This window comes from Eptatretus burgeri, unplaced genomic scaffold (genome assembly GCF_056783735.1).
Source record: "Eptatretus burgeri isolate ZD-2024b unplaced genomic scaffold, Ebu_testis_v1 Ebu_testis_scaffold_34, whole genome shotgun sequence".
Taxonomy (NCBI): domain Eukaryota; kingdom Metazoa; phylum Chordata; class Myxini; order Myxiniformes; family Myxinidae; genus Eptatretus; species Eptatretus burgeri.
In genome coordinates, this window is record NW_028221984.1 from 205,001 (window position 1) to 227,000 (window position 22,000).

The following is a 22,000-nucleotide window of genomic DNA, read 5'->3' on the forward strand; positions in this document are numbered from 1 at the left end:
TGTTTATTAAATAAAGATGAAAAAAATGAATTTTCCGAATGATAAAGGTGAATGGTGATTCTGAAATTCATCAATAACAGGTGAACACTTTGCAGGTTATCAACACCGCATGGAGCAGTTCATTTTGTTTAACACCGGATGCTGTTTAACATTATAGCCGAGTTTGAACAATTTGTAAAATATGACGGTCCTGTTTTATTTCTCTCCAAACAGATGTTGATGAATGTGAAAATTCACAATTATGTGTAGAAAATGCTGTTTGCACAAACCTTCGTGGGACATACACCTGTACTTGCCAAGAGGGATTTTTGGGAAATGGCAGCATTTCCTGTAAAGGTGAGGTCTTGTTCTGATAATGTGTACAATGCTAATGTTAATGATGATGATGATGATGTTAATTCGATGCTGTTCTACTCAAAGTAATGACCACCTTAAAATAAGGGTTGGTGTTGTTGAATTGCAAACATTAAGCGAAGAAACTCATTCGATGATTTTTGTCAGTATATAATAAGTGTGGATAATAATTTGTTTTCAAGGCTGAAAAGGAGGCCGAGAGTTGTAACCAATGCCACGTACTGTCACATGTCCACTTCCACCACAGAAGGTTTGTTCATATTTTGGCAGAAACCAAACTCACTGAAGCTCATACTTCACGGACGAGCGGCACGAGGCTAATTTGCATGAATTGACATCTGAGCGGTTGACATCATTTGTTTTCCATGCGTGTTCTGACATGCCTGTTATGAAGCACCATTGTGACTTCCTCCAAGTGTTATCAATCTCACCGAACTGCAGGCACCACGAAAATGGTGGAGACAGGAATGCACACGCAGCCTTTCTGAAATTAATAATTTGGCACGGGAGACGCAAAATGAAATCCCAGATACAATAGATGACACAACTGATCAATTCTTTGACTGCCAGGCAGGCAGACAGACTAAAAAATGAAAATAAAAATCTCTCTTACTCTATGCACGTGCGATCTGGACAAATTCAGAGACAAAGTACCGTTAAACGGCAGGTTATTTTCCAATTCGTGTTCAAACTACAACATTCAATTTAAATGAGTTGTTCGTCAATTAGAAACTGACAAGACAGACAGACAGACGGACGGGCGGACATGAAGCAATTGCTTAACCCCGCTTATCGCATCGCGTGCGCGGGTAATAAAGGAAATGTCAGTGAGATGGCAAATGTTGTTGTTCGTCTTTCGGCTGCTCCCATTAGGGGTCGCCACAGCGGATCATCCGTTATGATCCGCATACTGATTTGGCACAGGTTTTATGCCGGATGCCCTTCCTGACGTAACCCTGGTCGCCTCTTACGACACAGGGATAAGGATTGGGTTTCGCCATGATTCCGGGCTGCCCTACACCCTCTCATAGCGCTGCCCAGCGCAGAGCCCCCGTCCTCAAGCGATCCTCCAACCCAAGCCTCCGAGTAGCCGGATTACAGGCGCACGCCATTACGCCCGGTGTCAGTGAGATGGCAAATATGAAATCAATAATTCAGAGAAATCAACTTGGTTCAAAGAAATCCTTTTCCACATGTGCTATATGCATAATCACCTCATTATAAGAGTTCTTGCTGTTGAAAAAAATACTCATAAAATGTTTATGACATTATTCAAACTCAGAAATGAATCTAGCAAGTTTAGGATAGATCCGTTGGTAGCGTTCTCATCACTCAGCTTTCTCGCCTGGATTTGATTGCTGAAAGGTTCTGGCTTCACAGAATACTGCCATTTTGCATCAGCAGTATAACCAAAGTACACTGCATCTCAGAGCGTGCCACCCTTCACCCACTTTCTTTGCATTTACATGATGGATGTTTGAGTGCCCACATTATCTTTTGAAAAGTATACGCTATTGTGTGATGGATCTCTGCATGGAGTTGGTTGTTTAATTAGCACTGCATGCAGTAATTGGAAGATCTGTGGTGTATACGCAACACAGACATGGTGGCCCAAATGGCTTCCTCTTGCACCAAAATTTGTATATACTTATATTTCCGAAATATCCTTCACAATGTCTAATGATTTCTTTATGCTGTTTAAGCACCAAGAGAAACTGATGTACAGCTGGGATCAAGTGCAACAACTCCCCTTGCACATACAACCTCTACAGTCACAGGTAAAATTCGAATGACACTCGGAAGAGCGCGTACCTCCACAAGGATGAACCGTTCATGTTATGTGTCCCACTGATAGGCCAGAGCTGCATCCAGACATAAACCAAAATCGAATGTGCTTGTTCTTACCACCTACCCAACTCAAACACCAAGTTTCATCATAAGTCATTCACAATGTTTGAAAACACTGTATCATGCTATATATTGTTTTTTTTTGGCCCTATATATCTCTGGTAATATGAGGAATCACTTAAAAATTTAAAATAAACTCGTATCCGAATCCGGATCCGAATCTTCACCAAAATCTCATCATTACGTCGATTTCACACACCCAACATGTCGAACAAGTTTCGTCCGAATCTGTCGATAGCTTTTTGAGATATTATGCTGTGTATCATTTGTGGCCATAAATCTCAGCAGTGAAGAATCACGTGAAAATTCTCGTGTCAGGATCCAGATCGGCATCCTCAACAAAATCCAAACAGTCCGTTCATGCCACACACTCATCCTTTCCACCAAGTTTTGTCCAAATCTGTCCATAACTTTTTGAAACATCCTGCTCACAGACAGACGAACACACAGACAGGGGTGAATACGTAACCTCCATCCACCTTCAGTGGCAGAGGTAACGAGCATGCCACTGCATCTCAGAGCATGCCACCCTTCACCCGTTTTGTTTGTGTTTTGATGATGGATGCTAATATGCCAGCACTATCTTTTGAAAAGTAGGCCATTGTGTGATGTTTCTCAGGGAAAATTCTCTGCACACAGTTGGTTGTTTAATTAGAACTGCCTGTCACTTCCTCCAGCACCAAAATTGGAATTTATTTGTATTTCTAAAAATTATTTCACAAATTCTAATGACTTCTTTATGCTGTTGAAACACCAGAAGAAACTACAATCTCTGTACCTGATACAACAACTCAGCTGGGTTCAAGTGCAACAACTCATCTTGTACCTGATACAACAACTCAGATGGGTTCAAGTGCAACAACTCATCTTGTACCTGATACAACAACTCAGCTGGGTTCAAGTGCAACAACTCATCTTGTACCTGATACAACAACTCAGATGGGTTCAAGTGCAACAACTCATCTTGTACCTGATACGACAACTCATCTTGTACCTGACACAACAACTCAGCTGGGTTCAAGTGCAACAACTCATCTTGTACCTCCAACCTCTACAGCGACAGGTAAAATTAGAATGGCACTCGGTAGAGCGCATATCTCTGCCAGGCTGAACAGATTACATTTTCTAGCCTACTGTTGGGCCACATCTGCATCCGGACCTTACCCAAAATCGAATCGGCTTGTTCTTGTCACCTTCCAAGCTCATCCATTAAGTTTCATCTGAATCTGTCTTACTTTTTTAAAGATATTTTGCTGCATATTGTTGCAGATCCAAGGTCCGGGGTTTCCAGGAGAGAGCTCCTCGGACCTTCCCCCGACTTCCGGTCCTGAGGCCGCCAGCCATGGATAACTTTGTGGTCTGACAGGTTGCGAGGCAACCGTGGCTGCTGGTTAAATTTACCAAAACCTAGCAGGGTTCTCACTTCTTGCCTACACGTTACCTTACTGTTTGCTTGGCAATACTAACTGCCACTCATCTACTTATGATGTACAGCCAAGCGAACTGTGGGTGACCATTGGCTAATCGCAGAGTGAATCAGTGGGACAGAATTTCCCGTCTAACTCGTGTTTTACACAAGTCGGACCAATGAAGGAAAGAAGGAAAGAAAGCAGGTTGTAAACGTTTAACATTTCAACAACACATGCGTTTATTTGTAAAACACAACAAAGCAACATCTGTTCAGTGCACATTCACAATCAGAAATCATTGGGCATGGATTGACAAGGCAAAGACAGGAATCACAAGCAAATATCACAAGTCAAAGGCACAATTGAAAAGTAATTATTCTGAACACTTACAGAGCCCACTTACGTGTTCCTACATCCGACTAAACACAAGACACGGTGCGCCATCAATCATGCGGAAAAATGTAGATAGAAAGCAGATAGAGTGCAGAACAGAGCGTAGGTATGGCTCCTAGCTCACCTTACGCAGACTTGTGCAAGCTCATACAAACCCGTGGAAGCTCATGCACTCCTGCTATCTCCTGCAAACCCTTGCAAGATCGAAAGGGTTCTTGCAGACTTATGCAAACCCGTTTTGCAGACTTGATCAGTGGGAAGGTCGGCGCTAGTGCTGCGTCAAGAAAAGTTGGTTTCAAGCGATTTATGGAGACCATATCACAACCACCATTAATATCGAGCGTAAAGGTCTCATTCGAGCATTGAATAACTTTGTAAGGTCTGTCATAAGGTTACTGCAAGGGTTTTTGGACATCACACTGCTACTACATGGGTGCTTGTGGAAAATCATTTGGGGGAAAAAAACTGGGTGTGACAATAGCATTCATGTTGGTGTTGCATGGAGGCCCTTCTTTGCCGAATTAAGTTGGTTGGCAAAGTCGGTGGTATCGGAGAAGGTGTCATAATTATCCTGGGAGATGAAGCGATACACCTTGCACGAGCTCTGCAGTGGAGCATCCAATATCATCTCTGCAGTGGAGCATCCAATATCGTCTCTGCAGTGGAGAATCCAAGGTCACTGATCGGAATTTCCCTGGGAGACAATGCGATTCACCATGCGCTAGCTCTGCAGTGGAGCATCCAATATCATCTCTGCAGTGGAGCATCCAATATCGTCTCTGCAGTGGAGAATCCAAGGTCACTAATCGGAATTTCCCTGGGAGACAATGCGATGCACCATGCGCTTGCTCTGCAGTGGAGCATCCAAGGTCATATTTTAGAGCAGCTCATGTACCAATTTAAAGCAGGACCATAGGTATGGCATCCTTCCAGTGTGCGGAGCTGTCCTGTGCTTTCAGGGAAGACTTGAGTTGATGGGGGAAACGTTCCACCATACTATTTGTTGCTGGATGGTAAGCATTGGATCACACACTGTCCGTACCCAGCAATTGAGTTTGCTCGTGAAATAAAACCTGTCCGAACTGGCTACCATGATCCGTAGTGATGGTTGATGGAACACCATAATGTGAGATCCAGATGTGGACAAAGGCCTGAGCAATCGTAGGTGTGCTGATATCACCTATCGGTGTGGCCTCTGGCCAATGGGTAAAGTGGTCATCACAGGTTCAGAAATAGTGGTGTCGATTTGATGGTTGTATGTCCATACAAGAGCCACATAGATCCTGTCAAATTGCCTATCTTGTGTTGAAAAGCTCCCTCGTGGTTTGACAGTATGACATTGGATCTTGCAGTGTTGGCGTTGAAGACATGGCCTGACCCAACCTCGCCAGTCAGCGTTGATGCGTGGCCATACGTAGCACGCGGTGATGATTTGCTCCTTTGCTCGAATACCCGGGTGTGCAAGTGAGTGGAAAGTGTTGAAGACTGCATGATGGAATGCAGCAGCAACGAATGGGCATGCCCATCTCATCGATGTTTAACACATGAGGGCAGTGTTTGTCCCTGGGAGCAGTATCTCACATTATGTAAGTGAACCGGTTGCAGACTGTAGACGGTGGAGCTCCACCTCCTCCCATTGCGCTGCTGAAAGGGCATTAACATTTATGGTCATTATGTTGGTGGAAGACCACGGCAATACCTCAATGTGTGAGAGAGCGTCGGCCACCAAGTTCACGATGCTTTTGATGTGCCAGATGTTGGTGGTGAATTGTGAGATGTAACTGAGTCAGCGAAGTGTGTGAGGAGAGTGAGAGTCCGAATGTATGGAAAGAGCAAAAGTTAAATCTTTGTGGTCAGTCAGGACAGAGAATCATCTGGCCTCTAAGAAATGGCAGAACTACTTGATGGCAAAGCGAGTAATTCCAGATCGAAGCTGCTCTACTTGCACTCTCTTGGTTTCAGCATTTTAGACAAGACTCGTGGATGCTGGACGGCATCAACAAACTGGTGATGCCACACACAACATGACCTCAGACATGTCTACCATCAGGTTTGTTGGCGCCTCTGGCTCCAGATGAATGAGGAGTGAGACATTGGCTATTGCGTCTAAGAATGGTGTTGAAGGTTGACAAGGTTGACTCCGACAATCGGAACACTTCACAGTGCTTATCAGTTGCGAGTAACTCCTTCAGCAGCTGCAGTATTGTGGCTGCTTTTGGAATTAATCGATGGTGGTAAAAGTTGCCAAGGCCCAAAAACTCTCACGGTGTGTGTTGAGATGACAGTAACAGGCAATCCCAAATAATCTGCACTTTCTCCTCAAGCGGATGGGTGCTCCAGCCGTTTACACATTGGCTGAGGAAATTCAACTCCCGAATGCCAAATATGCACTTTGTGGGATTGATGCCGAAGTCCTGCAAATGCATGAAGGGAGACGTACATGTTCCTGATGGTTTTCTGCAATTGTGCTTGCGATTTTGAATATCATCTTCAGTGCCTATAGAAAGTCTACATCCCCTTTCAAATTTTTCACCATTTGTAGCCTTATCGGCTGGAATTAAATTACATTAAATCAGACTTTTTCTGCTCTGTGTTCACATCTCAACCCAAATTTCCAAATGAAAAACAAATTCCACAAGTTTCTGAAAATTAATTAAAAACACAAAACTAGATCAGAAGGGCACTCGGTGGAGTGCATACCTCCGCCACGTAATGCCTGATCCACGAGAACATTCCGGGTTTAATACATTTTTGAAATATCACGATATATCAGTTTTGGCCCCATCTCTCAATGGTGAAGAATCACTTTTTAAAAATCATAATTCTCATATCCAGATCGTTATTTGGTTCTTCACTAATTAATTTGTCGTGGTCACACACCCAATGTGTGTTTCATTCGAATCATTCCTAACCCTAACAAAGTTTCATTCGAATCCGTCCTCAACTTTTTGAGATATCGTGCTATATATCATTTTTGGCCCTATCTCTCAATGGTGAAGAATCACTAAAATAATTTGAGTAGTCAGATCCGGACCTTCACCAAAATCGAAATAGTTAATCCTTGTCACACACCCAACGTGCCCACCAAGTTTCATCCGGATCCGTCCACTTTTTGAGATATCCTGCACACAGGCAGACAGACAGAGAAGGGTGAAAACATGACCTCCTTCACCCATTGGGTGGCAGAGGTAAATATATTGGTCGGATAAGTGTGCGCCCCCCTTACAATAACATTTGCAAAAAATTAGTTCAGGTTCAACCAATCACCTTCAGAATGGTAGGGTGGCAAAAAGGAAGCCATTACTCAAAAAAGCTCACCTTCAGTCCCGTTTGATGTCTGCACAAAACCACTCCAGTGGTTCTGAAGCCATGTGGCAAAACGTTTTGTGATCTGACGAAACCACGATGGAACTTTTTGGCCTAAATGCAAAACGTTATGTTTGGCACAAACCAAATACAGCATATCACTCAAAGAATTTCATCCCTACTGTGAAGCTTGATGGTGGCAGCATCATGTTATGGGGATGTTTCTCATCAGCAGGGACTGGGGCACTTGTGAGGATAGAAGGGGAAATGGATGGAGCAAAATACATAAAAATCCCAGAGGAATACCTACTGCCCCCTGCAAGAAAGCTGAAATTGGGACGGAAGTTCACCTTTCAGGCTTTCAGCATAACAACAACCCAAAGCACACAGCCAAAGTTACACTGGAGTGGCTAAAGAACAAGAAGATAAACGTCCTTGAGTCGCCGAATGAGAGCCCCGACATAAATCCAATCGAAAATCTGTGGCATGACATGAAGATTGCTGTCCATCAATGTTCCCCACGCATCTTGACTGAGCTTGAACAGTTTTCCGCAGAAGAATTGGCAAATATTGCCCAATCAAGGTGTGCAAAGTTGTTAGAGACCTATCCCGACAGACTCACAGCTGTAATTGTTGTCAAAGGTGCTTCGACCAAATATTAACTCAGGAGGGGTGGACACTTATCCAACCAAGATATTCTAGTTTTATATTTTTAACTAATTTTGTGAAATTTGTTGAATTTGTTTTTCACTTGGAAGTTGAAGGTTACCATGTGTAAATAACGGTGGAAAAAGTCTGATTTAACACAATTTAATTCCAGGCTACAAGGCAAGAAAAAGGTGAAAATTTTGAAAGGAGGTGTGGACTTTCCATCGGCACTGTATATAAACAAAGCAGAAGTGTAATTCCTCGAGCACTTGATCGATAAAAACGTTGAAAGGTTTTTGCAGCATTGCACAGACCGAACGGCATCTGAAGAAGCTCAAACAGGCTGAAAGGCATGGTGACCGGCTTCTTCGGTGTGTCATCTCGATCCATGTAATTCTGATGACACGCACGAGCAAGGCCGGCTTCGAAGAAGAGTGTTGCGCCATGGAGTGTAGCAGGAAAATCCTGAATGTGTGGAATGGGGTAACAGTCTGGAACAGTCGCTGTGTTAATCCCCACAAAGGACCCAGGTGTATTTTTGGGTACCATGAGCAGCGATAAAGCCGAATTCCTGGACTCTAGTCTGATGTTCCCACGTTGTAACCGATTGTTAAACTTCTGGCCAGAATGGCGGTGGCTTTATCGAAACCGCTTCCACCAATGAAGCTCGTTGAGCATCTTGGAAGGGGATGGCTGACTGCGCGCTTGCAACTCCTTGTCCATCTGCTTGTACTGCATGGTCAGATCACATTGATGTCACTAATTTAGTGTGGAAGAAAGTGCATCCGACATATTCGGATTCTGAGTCCAATCTTTATTTAATCGCAATCGTCCAAATCTCAAACATCCCCTGCTGGGAAGCCCTGCACCAGAACCCCAATTCTGGAAAACACCCCCAATGTTGAAGCCTATTCACATACTGTATTATGAAACAAAATGCAAAATTATGCCAATACATTGGCTTCTCAATCTCAGAGTTCTTACTTTTGAAAAAATAATCCCAAAATGGTTATAACATTGGTGAAACCCAGAAATAAATTTAAAACATTTGTGATAGATTAGTGTGTAGCATGCTCATCATTCAGCTCTCAGCCTGACTTTTAATGCCAACAGGTTCTGACTTAACAGAAAACTGCCATTTTGTGTCAGCAGTACAATCAAAGTATGCTGCATCTCAGAGCATGCCACCCTTCACCCGTTTTGTGTGCATTTTGATGATGGATGTTTAAGTGCAAAGACTATCATTTGAAAAGTAGAGGCAATGGTGTGATGGTTCTCTGGGAGAAATCTCTGCAGGGAGTTGCTTGTATAATTGGCACTGCCTGTCGTAGTTGGGAGGTCTCTGGTGCATACACAGCACAGACATGGTGCACCCAATGGCTTCCTTGACACCAAAATTGGAATTGATTTGGATTTCAAAAAATTATTTCACAAATTCTAATGACTTATTTATGCTGTTGAAACTGCAGAAGAAACTACAATCTCTGTTCCTGATACAACGACTCGGCTGGGACCGAGTGCAGCAACTCAACTTGCACATACAACCTCTACAGCCACAGATAAAACTAGAATGCCACTCGGTAGAGCGCAGTCCTCTGCGAGACTGAACAGTTTACATTTTGTATCCCATTGATAGGCCGGATGTGCATCTGGACCTTCACCAATGTCGAATCTGCTTGTTCTTTCCCACCTTCCCAACTCATTTAATAAGTTTTGTCATAAAGCGTTCACAACATTTGGAAATACCGTACCATGGTATGTACTGTCTTGGGCCCGATCCCTCAATGGTGAGGAATCACTTTAAAATTCGAAAAAGATTCCATTATCAGGGACTGGATTGGGATCCTCAACAAAATCTGACCAATTCATCCTTGTCACACACCCAACCTATCCCCCATGTTTCGTGCAAACCCCTCCATAACTTTTTGAGATGTCCTGCTGACACACAGACAGACAAACACAGCGGTGAAAGCATAATCTCCATCCACGTGCATTGGCAGGGGTAATGAGCATGCCACTCCATCTCAGGGCATGCCAGGCTTCACCCGTTTTGTTTGCATTTTGATGATGGATGTTGAAGGACACACACACTATCATTTGAAAAGTGTAGGCAATGGTGTTATGGATCTCTGGGAAAAATCCCTGCATGGAGCCAGTTATTTAATTAGGTCTGCCTGTTGTACTTGGGAGATTTTGGTGTATAAGCAGCACAGACGTAGTGGCTCAAATGACCAAAAGTGGAATTAATTTGTATTTCAAAAAATTTATTCACAAAGTCTGATGACATATTTATGCTGTTGAAATGCCAGAAGAAACTACAGTCTCAACACCTGATACGACGACTCAGCTGGGATCAAGTGCAGCAACTCACCTCGTACATACAACCTCTGCAGCCACAGGTAAAACATCAATGGCACTCGGTAGAGCGCAGTCCTCCGCCACACTGAACAGTTCACGTTTTGAACCCCACAGATAGGTCGCATCTGCATCCAGGCTTCAATCAAGAGCTAATTGGCTTGTTCTTGTCACTTACCCAACTCATCCATTAAGTTTCATCTGAATCCGTCCATAACTTTTTGCAATATCGTGCTATTCTGTGTTTCATTTTTGGCCTTTTCTTTGAATGGTGAAAATAACTTAAAATTCAAGTATCAGGATCTGGATAGAGATCGTGAACAAAATATAATTAATCACTTAGTCCTTGTCACACAACCAACCTCTCACCAAGTTTCCTCAAAATCTGTACATAACTTTTTGAGATATCCTGCTCACAGACAGACAGACAGGAGTGAAAACATAACTTCCATTCACCTTCTTTTGCAGAGGTAACGAACATGCCACAACATCTCAGGGTGTGCCACCCTTCACCCGTTTTGTTTGCATTTTGATGATGGATGTTAGTATGCCAACATTATCTTTTGAAAAGTATATACTATTGTGTGATGTTTCTGTGGGAGAAATCTCTGCATGGAGTTGGTTGTTTAGTCCACACTGCCCGTCGTAGTTGGGAGGTCTCTGCTGCGTATTCAGCACAGACATGGTGGCCCAAATGGCTTCCTTGAGACCAAAATGGGAATTAATTTGTCTTTGAAAAATTCCTTTGCAACCTCTCATGATTTCTTTATGCTGATGAAACTCCAGAAGAAACTACAGTCTTTGTACCTGAAACAACGACTCAGCTGGGACCAAGTGCAGCAACTCCAGCTCATACATCCAACCTCAACAGCCACAGGAAAAACAGGAACCGTACTTGGTGGAGCACATTCCGCCACCAGGCTGAACAGTTTACATTTTATAATCTCACAGATAGGATAGATCTGCATTCAGACCTGAACCAAAATCTAATCTACTTGTTCTTGCCATCTACCCAACTCATCCACCGAGTTTTGTCTTAAGCCATGCACAACGTTTGAAAATACCATGTCATGGTATATATTGTTTTTGGCCCTATCTCTCAATGGTGAGGAATCACTTAAAAAACTTTAAAATCCTCATATCTGGATCCGGATTTAGATCGTCACCAAAATCATATTAATCTGTCTGTCACACAAGCAACCGGTAACTAAGCTTTGTCCGAATCCGTACGTATCTTTTTGAGATATTATGCTGCGTCTCATTTTTGGCCCTTCCTCTCAATGCTGAGGAATCACTTTTAAAATTATAGTCTCGGGATTCTAATCAGAATCCTCAACAAAATGAAATCAATTCGTCCTTGTCAAATGCCCAACCTATCCACCAAGTTTCATCGAAGCCCCTCCATAACTTTTTGGGATATCCTGCTCACGGACAGACAAACAAAGACGTCGTGCAAAACACGACACTTGCAAAATCCCCCCCAAAAAATTGGCCTGAAAAATTATTGGTCGTTAAATTAACTGGTGAAATATGCAATTCCTCTATAAATTTGAAGTCACTCAGATGAAAATTGATGATTTTAGACCTTTGGCCAATGTTGAACTTAAAATAATTGGTGGTTGAATTAACTGACGAAAGATGCAAATCATCTTCAAATATGAAGTCAATTGGATGAAAATTGACAATTTTAAATACTTGGCCTATGATGTGACCTTTAGACCTCAAAAATAATGGGTGGTTGAATTCAGTCACCTGGTATGCAAATCCTGTTCAAATCCCAAGTTAATGGGATGAAAATTGACAATTTTAACTACTTGGCCTATGATGTGACCTTTAGACCTCAAAAACAATGGATGGTTGAGTTCAGTCACCTGGTATGCAAATCCTGTTCAAATCTCAATTTAATGGGATGAAAATTGAAGATTTTAAATACTTGGCCTATGATGTGACCTTTAGTCCTGAAAAACAATGGTGGATCAATTCAGTCACCTGGTATGCAAATCCTGTTCAAATTTCATGTTAATGGGATGAAAATTGAGGATTTTAAATACTTGGCCTATGATGTGACCTTTCGACCTCAAAAACAATGGTGGTTGAATTCAGTCACCTGGTATGCAAATCCTGTTCAAATCTCAAGTTAATGGGATGAAAATTGAGGATTTTAAATACTTGGCCTATGATGTGACATTTTGACCTGAAAAACAATGGTGGTTGAGTTCAGTCACCTGGTATGCAAATCCTGTTCAAATTTCAAGTTAATGGGATGAAAATTGAGGATTTTAAATACTTGGCCTATGATGTGACCTTTTGACCTGAAAAACAATGGGTGGTTGAATTCAGTCACCTGGTATGCAAATCCTGTTCAAATTTCAAGTTAATGGGATGAAAATTGAGGATTTTAAATACTTGGCCTATGATGTGACCTTTCGACCTGAAAAACAATGGGTGGTTGAATTCAGTCACCTGGTATACAAATCCTGTTCAAATCTCAAGTTAATGGGATGAAAATTGAGGAATTTATAAATTGCACCTAAGTTGTTGACCTTTGGCCTATGTTGACCTTTTCGCCGGCCTTGACCTCAAAAATAATTGGTGGTTGAATTCAGTGACATGATATGCAAATCCTCTACAAATTTCAAGTCAGCAGATGATGATTGATGATTTTAGAAATCTGACAAAATTGTTGACTTATCTTGATCTGTTGACCTCAAAATCCATTGGCTTTTTCCATATGACCAACTCAACCAGGTGGTAAAGTCTCGTGAAAATCGGAATAAAACTGTGATGTACAGGCGATTGATATACAGACAAACAGACAGACAGAATAATACACGCGAATAAACCAATATCCTTGAAAAATCTTCGATTTGGCAAGTAACAGACAGACAGACAGGGGTGAAAACATAACGTCCATCCACCTCCATTGGGAGAGGTAACGAGCATGCCACGACGTCTTCACCCGTTTTGCTTGCATATTGATAATGGATGTTTAAGTGTCAATACTATCAAGTGAAGAGTATTGGTTATGGTGTGATTGTTCTCCGGACAAAATCTCTGCATGGAGTTTGTCGTTATAATTATCACTGCCTGTCATAGTTTGGAGGTCAATGGTGTATATACAGCACAGACATGGTGGCCCAAATGACTTCCTCAAGACGAAAATTGAAATTGATTTGTGTTTCAAAATTTCCGTCACAAAGTCTAATTACTTATTTATGCTGTTTAAACTCCAGAAGAAACTACAGTCTCTGTACCTGATGCAACAACTCAGCTGGGATCAAGTGCAGCAACTCAGCTCGTACACACAACCTCTACAACCACAGGTAAAACAACAATGGCACTCGGTCGAGAGCATACCTCTGCCAGGCCGGATCTTTATCCAGACCTTCGCCAAAATCAAATCGGCTTGTTCTTACCACCTAATCAACTTATCCACCATTTTTGTCAGATGCCGTCCACTACGTTTGGAAATACGGTGTCATGCCACATATTGCTTGAAGCCCAATCTCTCAATGGTGAGGGGTTCACTTGAAAAATTAAAAGATTCTCACATCGGCATTCGGATCTTCACTAAAATCAAATCAATCTGTCGATGTAACATACCCCAACCCGTCAACCAAGTTTCATCAAAAATCCATGCATAACTTTTTGATATCATACTGTATATCATTTTTGGTCTAATCTTATATTATCAATCTAATCACTTTGTCCTTATCAAATGTCCAACTTGTCCACCATGTTTCGTCCAAATCTGACCATAACTTTTTGAGATACCTGTGGACAGGGTTGAAAACATAACGTCTGTCCACCTCCGGTGGCAGTGGTATCAAGCACTGCATCAAAATGAACAAAATCAACAGTAGTAGGTATTTTCATGAAATGTTTCATTTAATAAATAGCCGAGAAACTCCCAAATACAGGGAAATCATCGTGAAAGCGATAGTGTAACGAGCAGAAGTATCTTTCATCATATCTAAATATAAAGAGACTGTTCATGAAATATTCTCTCCCAGCTTAGATGAGGCCATGACCTGCGTTTTGCTCCACAATGTATTTTTTAGAAGCTACAACCAGGGACAGTTTTCACATCGAACACAACTGAACCAAAACGTCACCACAAGTATGGAAACCCTCAAGTTCGCCAAGCAAACATATCTAGGTTCACCCTGTGGGTCATTATCAGGGAATATGGTGGATTATTCACCAATGTTATCACACGTGAGACAAAGCATGTCTTATCGGGATTGAAAAATGCCAAATGCTTCCTTATGAGTTTTTCCCCACTTTCTTTTAGTTTTTAAAACTGCCCCTCGTATGCCAAATCAAGGATTTTTTTGCAGTCCGAAGAGCAGGCATTGCATTGTTTGAAGCTGGAAAGGAATATTTTAAACGTGTGCGATGTGTCCATCATTGCAAAACAGATTTTTTTTTTTTAATGTGGTGTGTTCCTACATCTGCCTTCAAGAATTAGAGATAGGATAGGCATTGCGTTATAATATAGGGAATGTTACTGAGAAAGCAAAAATCGAATGAATAATTCAGACAAATTAGAGTAATATCATTGCTCTCAAACAAATCCTTCTCCACACGTGCTGTACGCATCATCATCACATTTTAAGAGATTGTACTGATGACAAAATACTCTCATAAAATATTTATGACAATATTTGAACCCAGAAATGAATTTAGCACTTTCGGAAAGATTGATTGTTAACTTTCTCATAATTCAGCTGTCTGGCCTGCCTTTGAACACAAACAGGTTCTGACTTGACCGAAAACCACCATTTCACATCAGCACTACAACCAAAGGACACTGTGTCTCAGGGCATGTCGTCCTTCACCCATTTTGTTTGCATTTTCATGATGATCTGTGCAGAGCATTGCTGCTGGATCCATCCATCCATCCATCCATTGGGACCATGCTCTGTGCAGAGCATTGCTGCTGCCCAAGCAGTCTCCTTGGCTATTGGACACAATCCTGGACGGGTCACCACTCCGACACAGTATAACAGCAAGCTGGCACTCATTATGTCGAACTCAAAAGGATGACAGACAGAGTCAACCCAGCCTGCTATTAATTAAACACCCGAGCGGAATTTTAACTCGGGATCCTCGTCTCCCAAGCCCACCACCCTAACCATTAAGCCAACACCAGGCTAATGATGGATGTTTGAGTGCAAACACTATCTTTTGAAAAGTATAAGCAATGGTGTGATGGTTCTCTGGGCAAAAACTCAGCAAGGAGTTGATTGTTGAATTAGCACAACTTGTTGTAGTTGGGAGGTCGATGGTGCACATATATATATATATATATATATATATATATATATATATATACATATATATATACATATATATATATATATATATATATATATACATATATATATACATATATATATATATATACATACATACATACATACATACATACATACATAATCACCGACATGGTGGCCTGAATGGCTTCTTTAAGACGAAAATTGTAATTGATTTGTATTTCAAAATATTATTTCACAAACTCTAATGACTTCTTTATGCTGTTGAAACTCCAGAAGAAACTACAGTCTCTGTACCTGATACAACGACTCAGCTGGGATCAAGTTCAGCAACTCATCTTGTACTGACAACCTCTACCGGGACAGGTAAAATTAGAATAGCACTCGGTAGAGCACATACCGCCGCTAGACTGGATAGTTTACATTTTGTATCCCACTGATGGGCCGGATCTGCATCTGGACCTTCACCAATGTCGAATCTGCTTGTTTTTTCCCACATACGCAACTCAATCACCAAGTGTTGTAATAGACTTTCCATACCATCTGGAAACACCATATCATGGTTTGTATTGTTTTGGGCCCGATCCCTCAATGGTGACGAATCAGTTGAATTTTTTTTTAATGCTCATATCAGGAACCTGATCAGGATCCTCAACAAAATGTCATCAATTTGCCCATGTCATGCACCCAACCTGTCCAACAAAATTCGTCCAAGTCCGTCGATAACATCTTGAGCTATCCTGCTCGCAGACAGATAGAAAACAAACAGACAGTAATTAAAACATAACGTCCATCATCCTCCATTGGCAGAGGTAACGGGAATGCCACTCCATATCAGGACATGCCACCACTCACCCGTTTTGTTTGCATTTTGATGATGGATGTTAATATGTCAAAACTATCTTTTGAAACTTATAGACTATTGTGTGATGGTTCTCTGGGAGAAATCTCTGCATGGGGTTGGTTGTTTAATTAGCACCGCCTGTCATCGTTGCGAGGTCTATGGTGTATATACAGCACAGACATGGTGGCCCAAATGGCTTCCTTGAAAACAAAGTTGGAATTGATTTGTGTTTCAAAACATTCCATCACAAAGTCGAATGATTTCTTTATGCTGTTGGAACTCTAGAAGAAACTACAATCATTGTTCCTGATACAACGACTCAGCTGGGACCGAGTGCAGCAACTCACCTCGTACATACAACCTCTACAACCACAGGTAAAACAACAATGGCACTCGGTAGAGAGCATGCCTCTACCAGGGTAAACAGTTCTCTGGGAGAAATCTCTGCATGGAGTTGGTTGTTTAGTTGGAATCTCTGCATGGAGTTGGTTGTTTAGTTGGAATCTCTGTATGGAGTTGGTTGTTTAGTTGGAATCTCTGCATGGAGTTGGTTGTTTAGTTGGAATCCCTGCAGGGAGTTGGTTGTTTAGTTGGAATCTCTGCATGGAGTTGGTTGTTTAGTTGGAATCTCTGTATGGAGTTGGTTGTTTAGTTGGAATCTCTGCATGGAGTTGGTTGTTTAGTTGGAATCTCTGCATGGAGTTGGTTGTTTAATTAGCACTGCCTGTTACAGTTGTGAGGTCTGTGGTGTACATATAGCACAGACATGGTGGCCCAAATGGCTTCCTTTCGACCAAAATTGGAATCGATTTGGTTTTCAAAAACATCCACCGCAAAATCTGAAGTTGAAACACCCGAAGAAACTGAGTGTTTCAGCGTGTTGGCATCTCCAGCTAACATCACACCCCAAGAGTTGAAAATCAGATTCAAAGTGTTTAAAAACACCCAAGACGATAATTCTGTGTAGTCTCAGTGATCACTTGGAACTTCCATGCCGAGCTCCACTTTAGTAGTTGTGATTATATTTGCTTCGTGGTTGCGCTCTTGTACAGTTTAATAGACACCACGAAACGACACACAGTACACTGAGCCACCCTCGATGTCTTACCGATCCCATTCAACTGCATGAACATTTCTGTTGTAATTTCCACTGATATTTTCCTCACAATGATGAAGTTTTCCTGGAATTAAGCTGTAAAGGTCCCAAACACTGTTGCTATCACTATTGCTACCTTCACATTTCTGGTTGAGCACAGTGCCTTGAATTTCTTTGCTGGTGGAGAGGAAGATTTATCCACTTTATGTTGGTTCATGTTGACTGTGACATAAAATTATGGACCGAGATCTCATCCGATGTCACACTGTTCATGAAGAAATCCTTTTCCTCTCCTGAATAGTATTGCAGAAGCTCTGTTGAAGTGACAAGACAAGTTGGTTTTTGATCAAACATATGTCCTTTGGTAAAGTGTGCGTGGTCCCAAACCTTCAATCCGATCACGCCTTCTACTCTGTCCATATGTTACAAATACATATCCCATATGACAAAGCTCTGATTATTTTGCCAACTTATTCTGCTGTTTGTAATATTTTTGTATATCGTTGAAAGTGAGCAAGATATTCAGTCACGATTAAGTTTAGCATCAAATAGTTTTTTTTGGTGTATGGAGTAAAGGCTCGTGGAAGAGTGAATACACTGAACCCATCAGGATGTAACAGTACAAAAGGAACAGTGGAGGGGAGGAGGGAGGTGGACACCAACCCAACAGTGGAGATGAATGACAAGATAGAGGGAGACTTGGACAAACACTGGGTGTGGGGTAGGAAATGATGCATGGGGTATGGGGTGGACAAGATGGATACATAAGGAAAATTCTCAGGATTATTAGGAGAAAAAAACCTGATAATTAGGAAGGATGAGGGCTTGGAGTGGTGAGAGAGGGAGGTAGCTAACGAGGTTAGAAATGATCATGGTTTTAGATTGGGGAAGATCTGAGATGGTGGGGAAGAGTTGATTGAAGATCTGGAACATATGAATGAATGAGTAGAGGTGAGCAGTGACCCTAGATTTATGTAGTTTCATCAGAAGGGGGTTGATGGTGTACTGTGTGAACCCTACAGAAACCTGGGGGGGGAGTGGCGGGGGTGGATGGGGAGTGTACCTCGCACAGAAAGAGCAGAGGGTGCAAGACAAGAAAGGAGGCGACAGAAGACAGAGAGACGACCGACCTGTCTTCGATGGGAAAGTGAAAAGCCACAGGTTCTGGTTCAGCGTGAGACGTTCCAATGATCTTGAAGGCCTTTGTTTCCACGGCATCAAGCTGAGCCAGATGTAAGGCAGGGGAGCCATCCCAAAGGGGAGAGCGATATTCCGTAAAGCCGCAGATGAAAGCCTTGTAGGTGAACAGGAGTTCAGGTGTGCCACGGAAGGACATTGTACAACAGAGGATGCCCAGTTGGTGACTGGCTTTGGAGACCAATTTTGAATTGTGGTTTGCCAAAGAAAGATCATGTCTCATCGTGAGACCCAAGAGTTTGAGTGCCTTAAATTCCTCGAGTATTATTAATATTAAATGGTTATTAATCTGATCTTCATTGAGAAACATCATGTGACCAAATGATGATGCTTATGCTTTGTTTTAAGCAGGTTGTATATTTATATGATTAAAATATCAGAACTGTTCTTCACTGAAAATATAACAATAAAATGAATATAAAATTCACTGTGATCAAAATCTCATGGAGAAACTTGTACATAAATGATCACGTGCCCCACGATGACGTTATTGGGCATCAGTGTAGTCTTCACATGAAATTTTAACAAGGATAGAATGAGTTGACAATGGACAAACATTCCAAAATTTCTCATCAACTTTCAGAATGTACACCTTGTATTGTCATTGAAGGCAAACAGTGTCTCATGTGTTCCCCCAAATCGACTGCTTTTTCAATTTCCATTTTCAGGGAATTGTAATGAGGAGAATTGTCAAAAGGAATGCACAGGGATCGACTCGTGCCAGAATGGTGGAACCTGCTCATGCGATGCGACCTGCACCATCACCTGCAGTTGTGGTTCATCCTACAAGGGCAGCAGATGTGAAATGGGAGTAAATACCTTCCCTGCTGTGCTCCGTCAAGGTAAAGCAATGGGATTGGTTCACGATTTGGGATTTGTCATTTCCTATCACTTTATTGATATAAAAAATGAAGGTATGCCAAAATAATAAGACAAATATAGTTCACAAGTGAGCAGTGGAATAAATTAATTTGGTGAAGTTATTTTTCTCAAAGTAATTGGAATGTTGATTGTAAATAAACTTGATTGTGTATTTTTCATGGTTTTCATTTTCAACTTTGTTTATTTCACCATGAGTCAACCCATTATCAAATTATTTATTATCTGAGTGATTATTACCTCCACCACTGAAGGTGGGCGGACGTTATGTTTTCACCCCTGTCTGTCTGTCTGTCTGTCTGTCTGTCTGTCTGTGAGCAGGATTTCTCAAAAGGTTCTGGATGGATTTCGACAAAATTTGGTGGAAAGATTGGGTGTGTGACAAGGACTAATTGCTTCTATTTTGGTGAAGATCTGAATCCAGATCTGGATCCGATAATTTTTAAGTCATTCTTCACCATTGAGTGATTGTGCTAAAACCGATACATCGCACGTTATCTCAACAACTTTTTTACGGATTCGGACGAAATGTTGTTGGTCGGTTGGGTGTCTGAGGAGAACTAATTGAAGTTGACAAGGTAAAGATCTGAATCCAGATACAATAAAATAAAATAAAAATTCTTGCATGATTCTTCACCATTGAGAGATAAGGACAAAACCGATATATAGCACGAGATCTCAAAAAAGTTATGGATCATTTTTGGCCCCATCTCTCAATTGTGAAGAATCACTTTAAAAATTATCGGATCTGGATCCGGATTCGGATCTTAACCAAAATTGAATAAATCCTTCCTTTTCACACACCCAACGTGTCCACCAAGTTTCTTCCGAATCCGTTTAAAACTTTTTGAGATATCGTGCTACAATATCGTTTTGGGCCCCATCTCTCAATGGTGAAGAATCACTTAAAAAGTTATTGGAGCTAGATCCGGATCTTCACAAAAATCTAATCATTTCGTACTTGTCACACACCCAACCTGTCCATCAAATTTCATCCTGATCCGTCAACAACTTTTTGAGATTTCCTGTACACAGACAGACAAACAAACAGACAAGCCGGTAGGCGGCGATGGGTCGCCGAGCAGGACTGTTAGTATTGCGACACTTTGACCGCTGACCTAGTGGAGATAGGTCATTATGCAAATGAGCAAACTTGTACTACTTATTGGGGAGTATGCACGTGCAAAAATTTGTTTGGATCGGTTGAGCCGTTTTGTCGGTAGGGGGACTTGAATAGACATTTTGACCGAAAAATGTACTTATTGACCTTTGATCCCTGAACTAATCGAGATAGGTCATTATGCAAACAAGCAAAGTTGTAGTACTCATTACGGTCTATAAGCATGTAAAGTTTCATTCGATTCGGTTCAATCCTCTTGGAGCTAGTGTACTTTGAAGTTTCAGCAAGAATGCTCAATGGCCCTTGGACACCCAAGTTGAGAGGGTTGCCATTTGGAAACTATAAGATAAAGAGCAAAATAGATGTCATATACTGGATAGGGAATCACCTTAAGATTATGCATATCAAATCTCATCCAGTTACATCGACTGATAACTACTCGGTATCCATTTGAATGAAAAGTACCGAAAATGCGGTTTGATATCGGAATTCCCCAAAGTTCGAGGGGGTGCTGTGGGTGAACAAAGATCTAAATCGAAAATCTGGCTTGATAGTTTGTGCACAATGTATTCCAGAGGATTAGTGTGAATTTTCATGACCATCCGACTATAACCCGAGAAGGAGTAGCATTTGGCGCGAAGGCACCTCCATTTCTCGCATATTATCGATTTTTGCACTAATTGACCTTTGACCCCTGACCTAAACGAAATCGGTCAATATGTCCTGAGGCGAAGTTGTAGTACTCATTGAGTACCATGAACCTGCAAAGTTTCATTCGTATCGATGCACTCACCTGGTCGCTAGGGGGCCTTCAATTTTCGCCAATTTTCACGCATACCCTAATTTTAGGGGGCTCTGCGGGGTAAAGTATTCCATATATCACAAAAACCGGAATATGTTTGAGAGAGCATCATCTGTCGATCATTTCTGCCAAATTCCATAGCCCACGTGAGATAATGGCTTTCGGAATTGATTTCGCGTGAATGGTACCACTTTTGAAGGTTTTTCGGTTGTTGCTAGGGAACCAAAGCGTCCCTAGAAACCATCACAATTGCCAAAGCACGAGGTCCCACCATAAGATGTACCTCCCACCCGAGTTTGGTCAAAATCCTCCCACGTTTACTTCCAATTATGCTGATGACAAACGAACAAACATCCAATCAAACAGACGGAATTACTGACAATAAGGATCACCTATTTCGGCGACCCAAC

The 22,000-nt window shown here is 41.7% G+C and overlaps 1 protein-coding gene across 7 annotated transcripts in view; it reads left to right on the forward strand.

The window, feature by feature from the left end:
• LOC147007731 (uncharacterized) overlaps positions 1-19,732 on the forward strand; it is a 218,407-nt gene extending 198,675 nt beyond the window's left edge. For 2 of the 7 annotated variants that reach the window (XM_085866511.1, XM_085866517.1), the window contains 9 exons: positions 214-336; positions 2,058-2,132; positions 3,020-3,325; positions 9,488-9,574; positions 10,325-10,417; positions 13,607-13,696; positions 15,929-16,018; positions 16,782-16,871; positions 19,458-19,732. In XM_085866511.1, coding sequence (XP_085722637.1) covers positions 214-336; positions 2,058-2,132; positions 3,020-3,325; positions 9,488-9,574; positions 10,325-10,417; positions 13,607-13,696; positions 15,929-16,018; positions 16,782-16,871; positions 19,458-19,717 — 1,214 coding nt within the window. In that variant the 3' untranslated portion in view covers positions 19,718-19,732. The remainder of the gene's footprint in view (positions 1-213; positions 337-2,057; positions 2,133-3,019; positions 3,326-9,487; positions 9,575-10,324; positions 10,418-13,606; positions 13,697-15,928; positions 16,019-16,781; positions 16,872-19,457) is intronic. The other 5 variants (XM_085866515.1, XM_085866513.1, XM_085866516.1 and 2 more) reach the window with 5 other exon arrangements.
• The last annotated feature ends 2,268 nt before the right edge of the window (positions 19,733-22,000 follow it).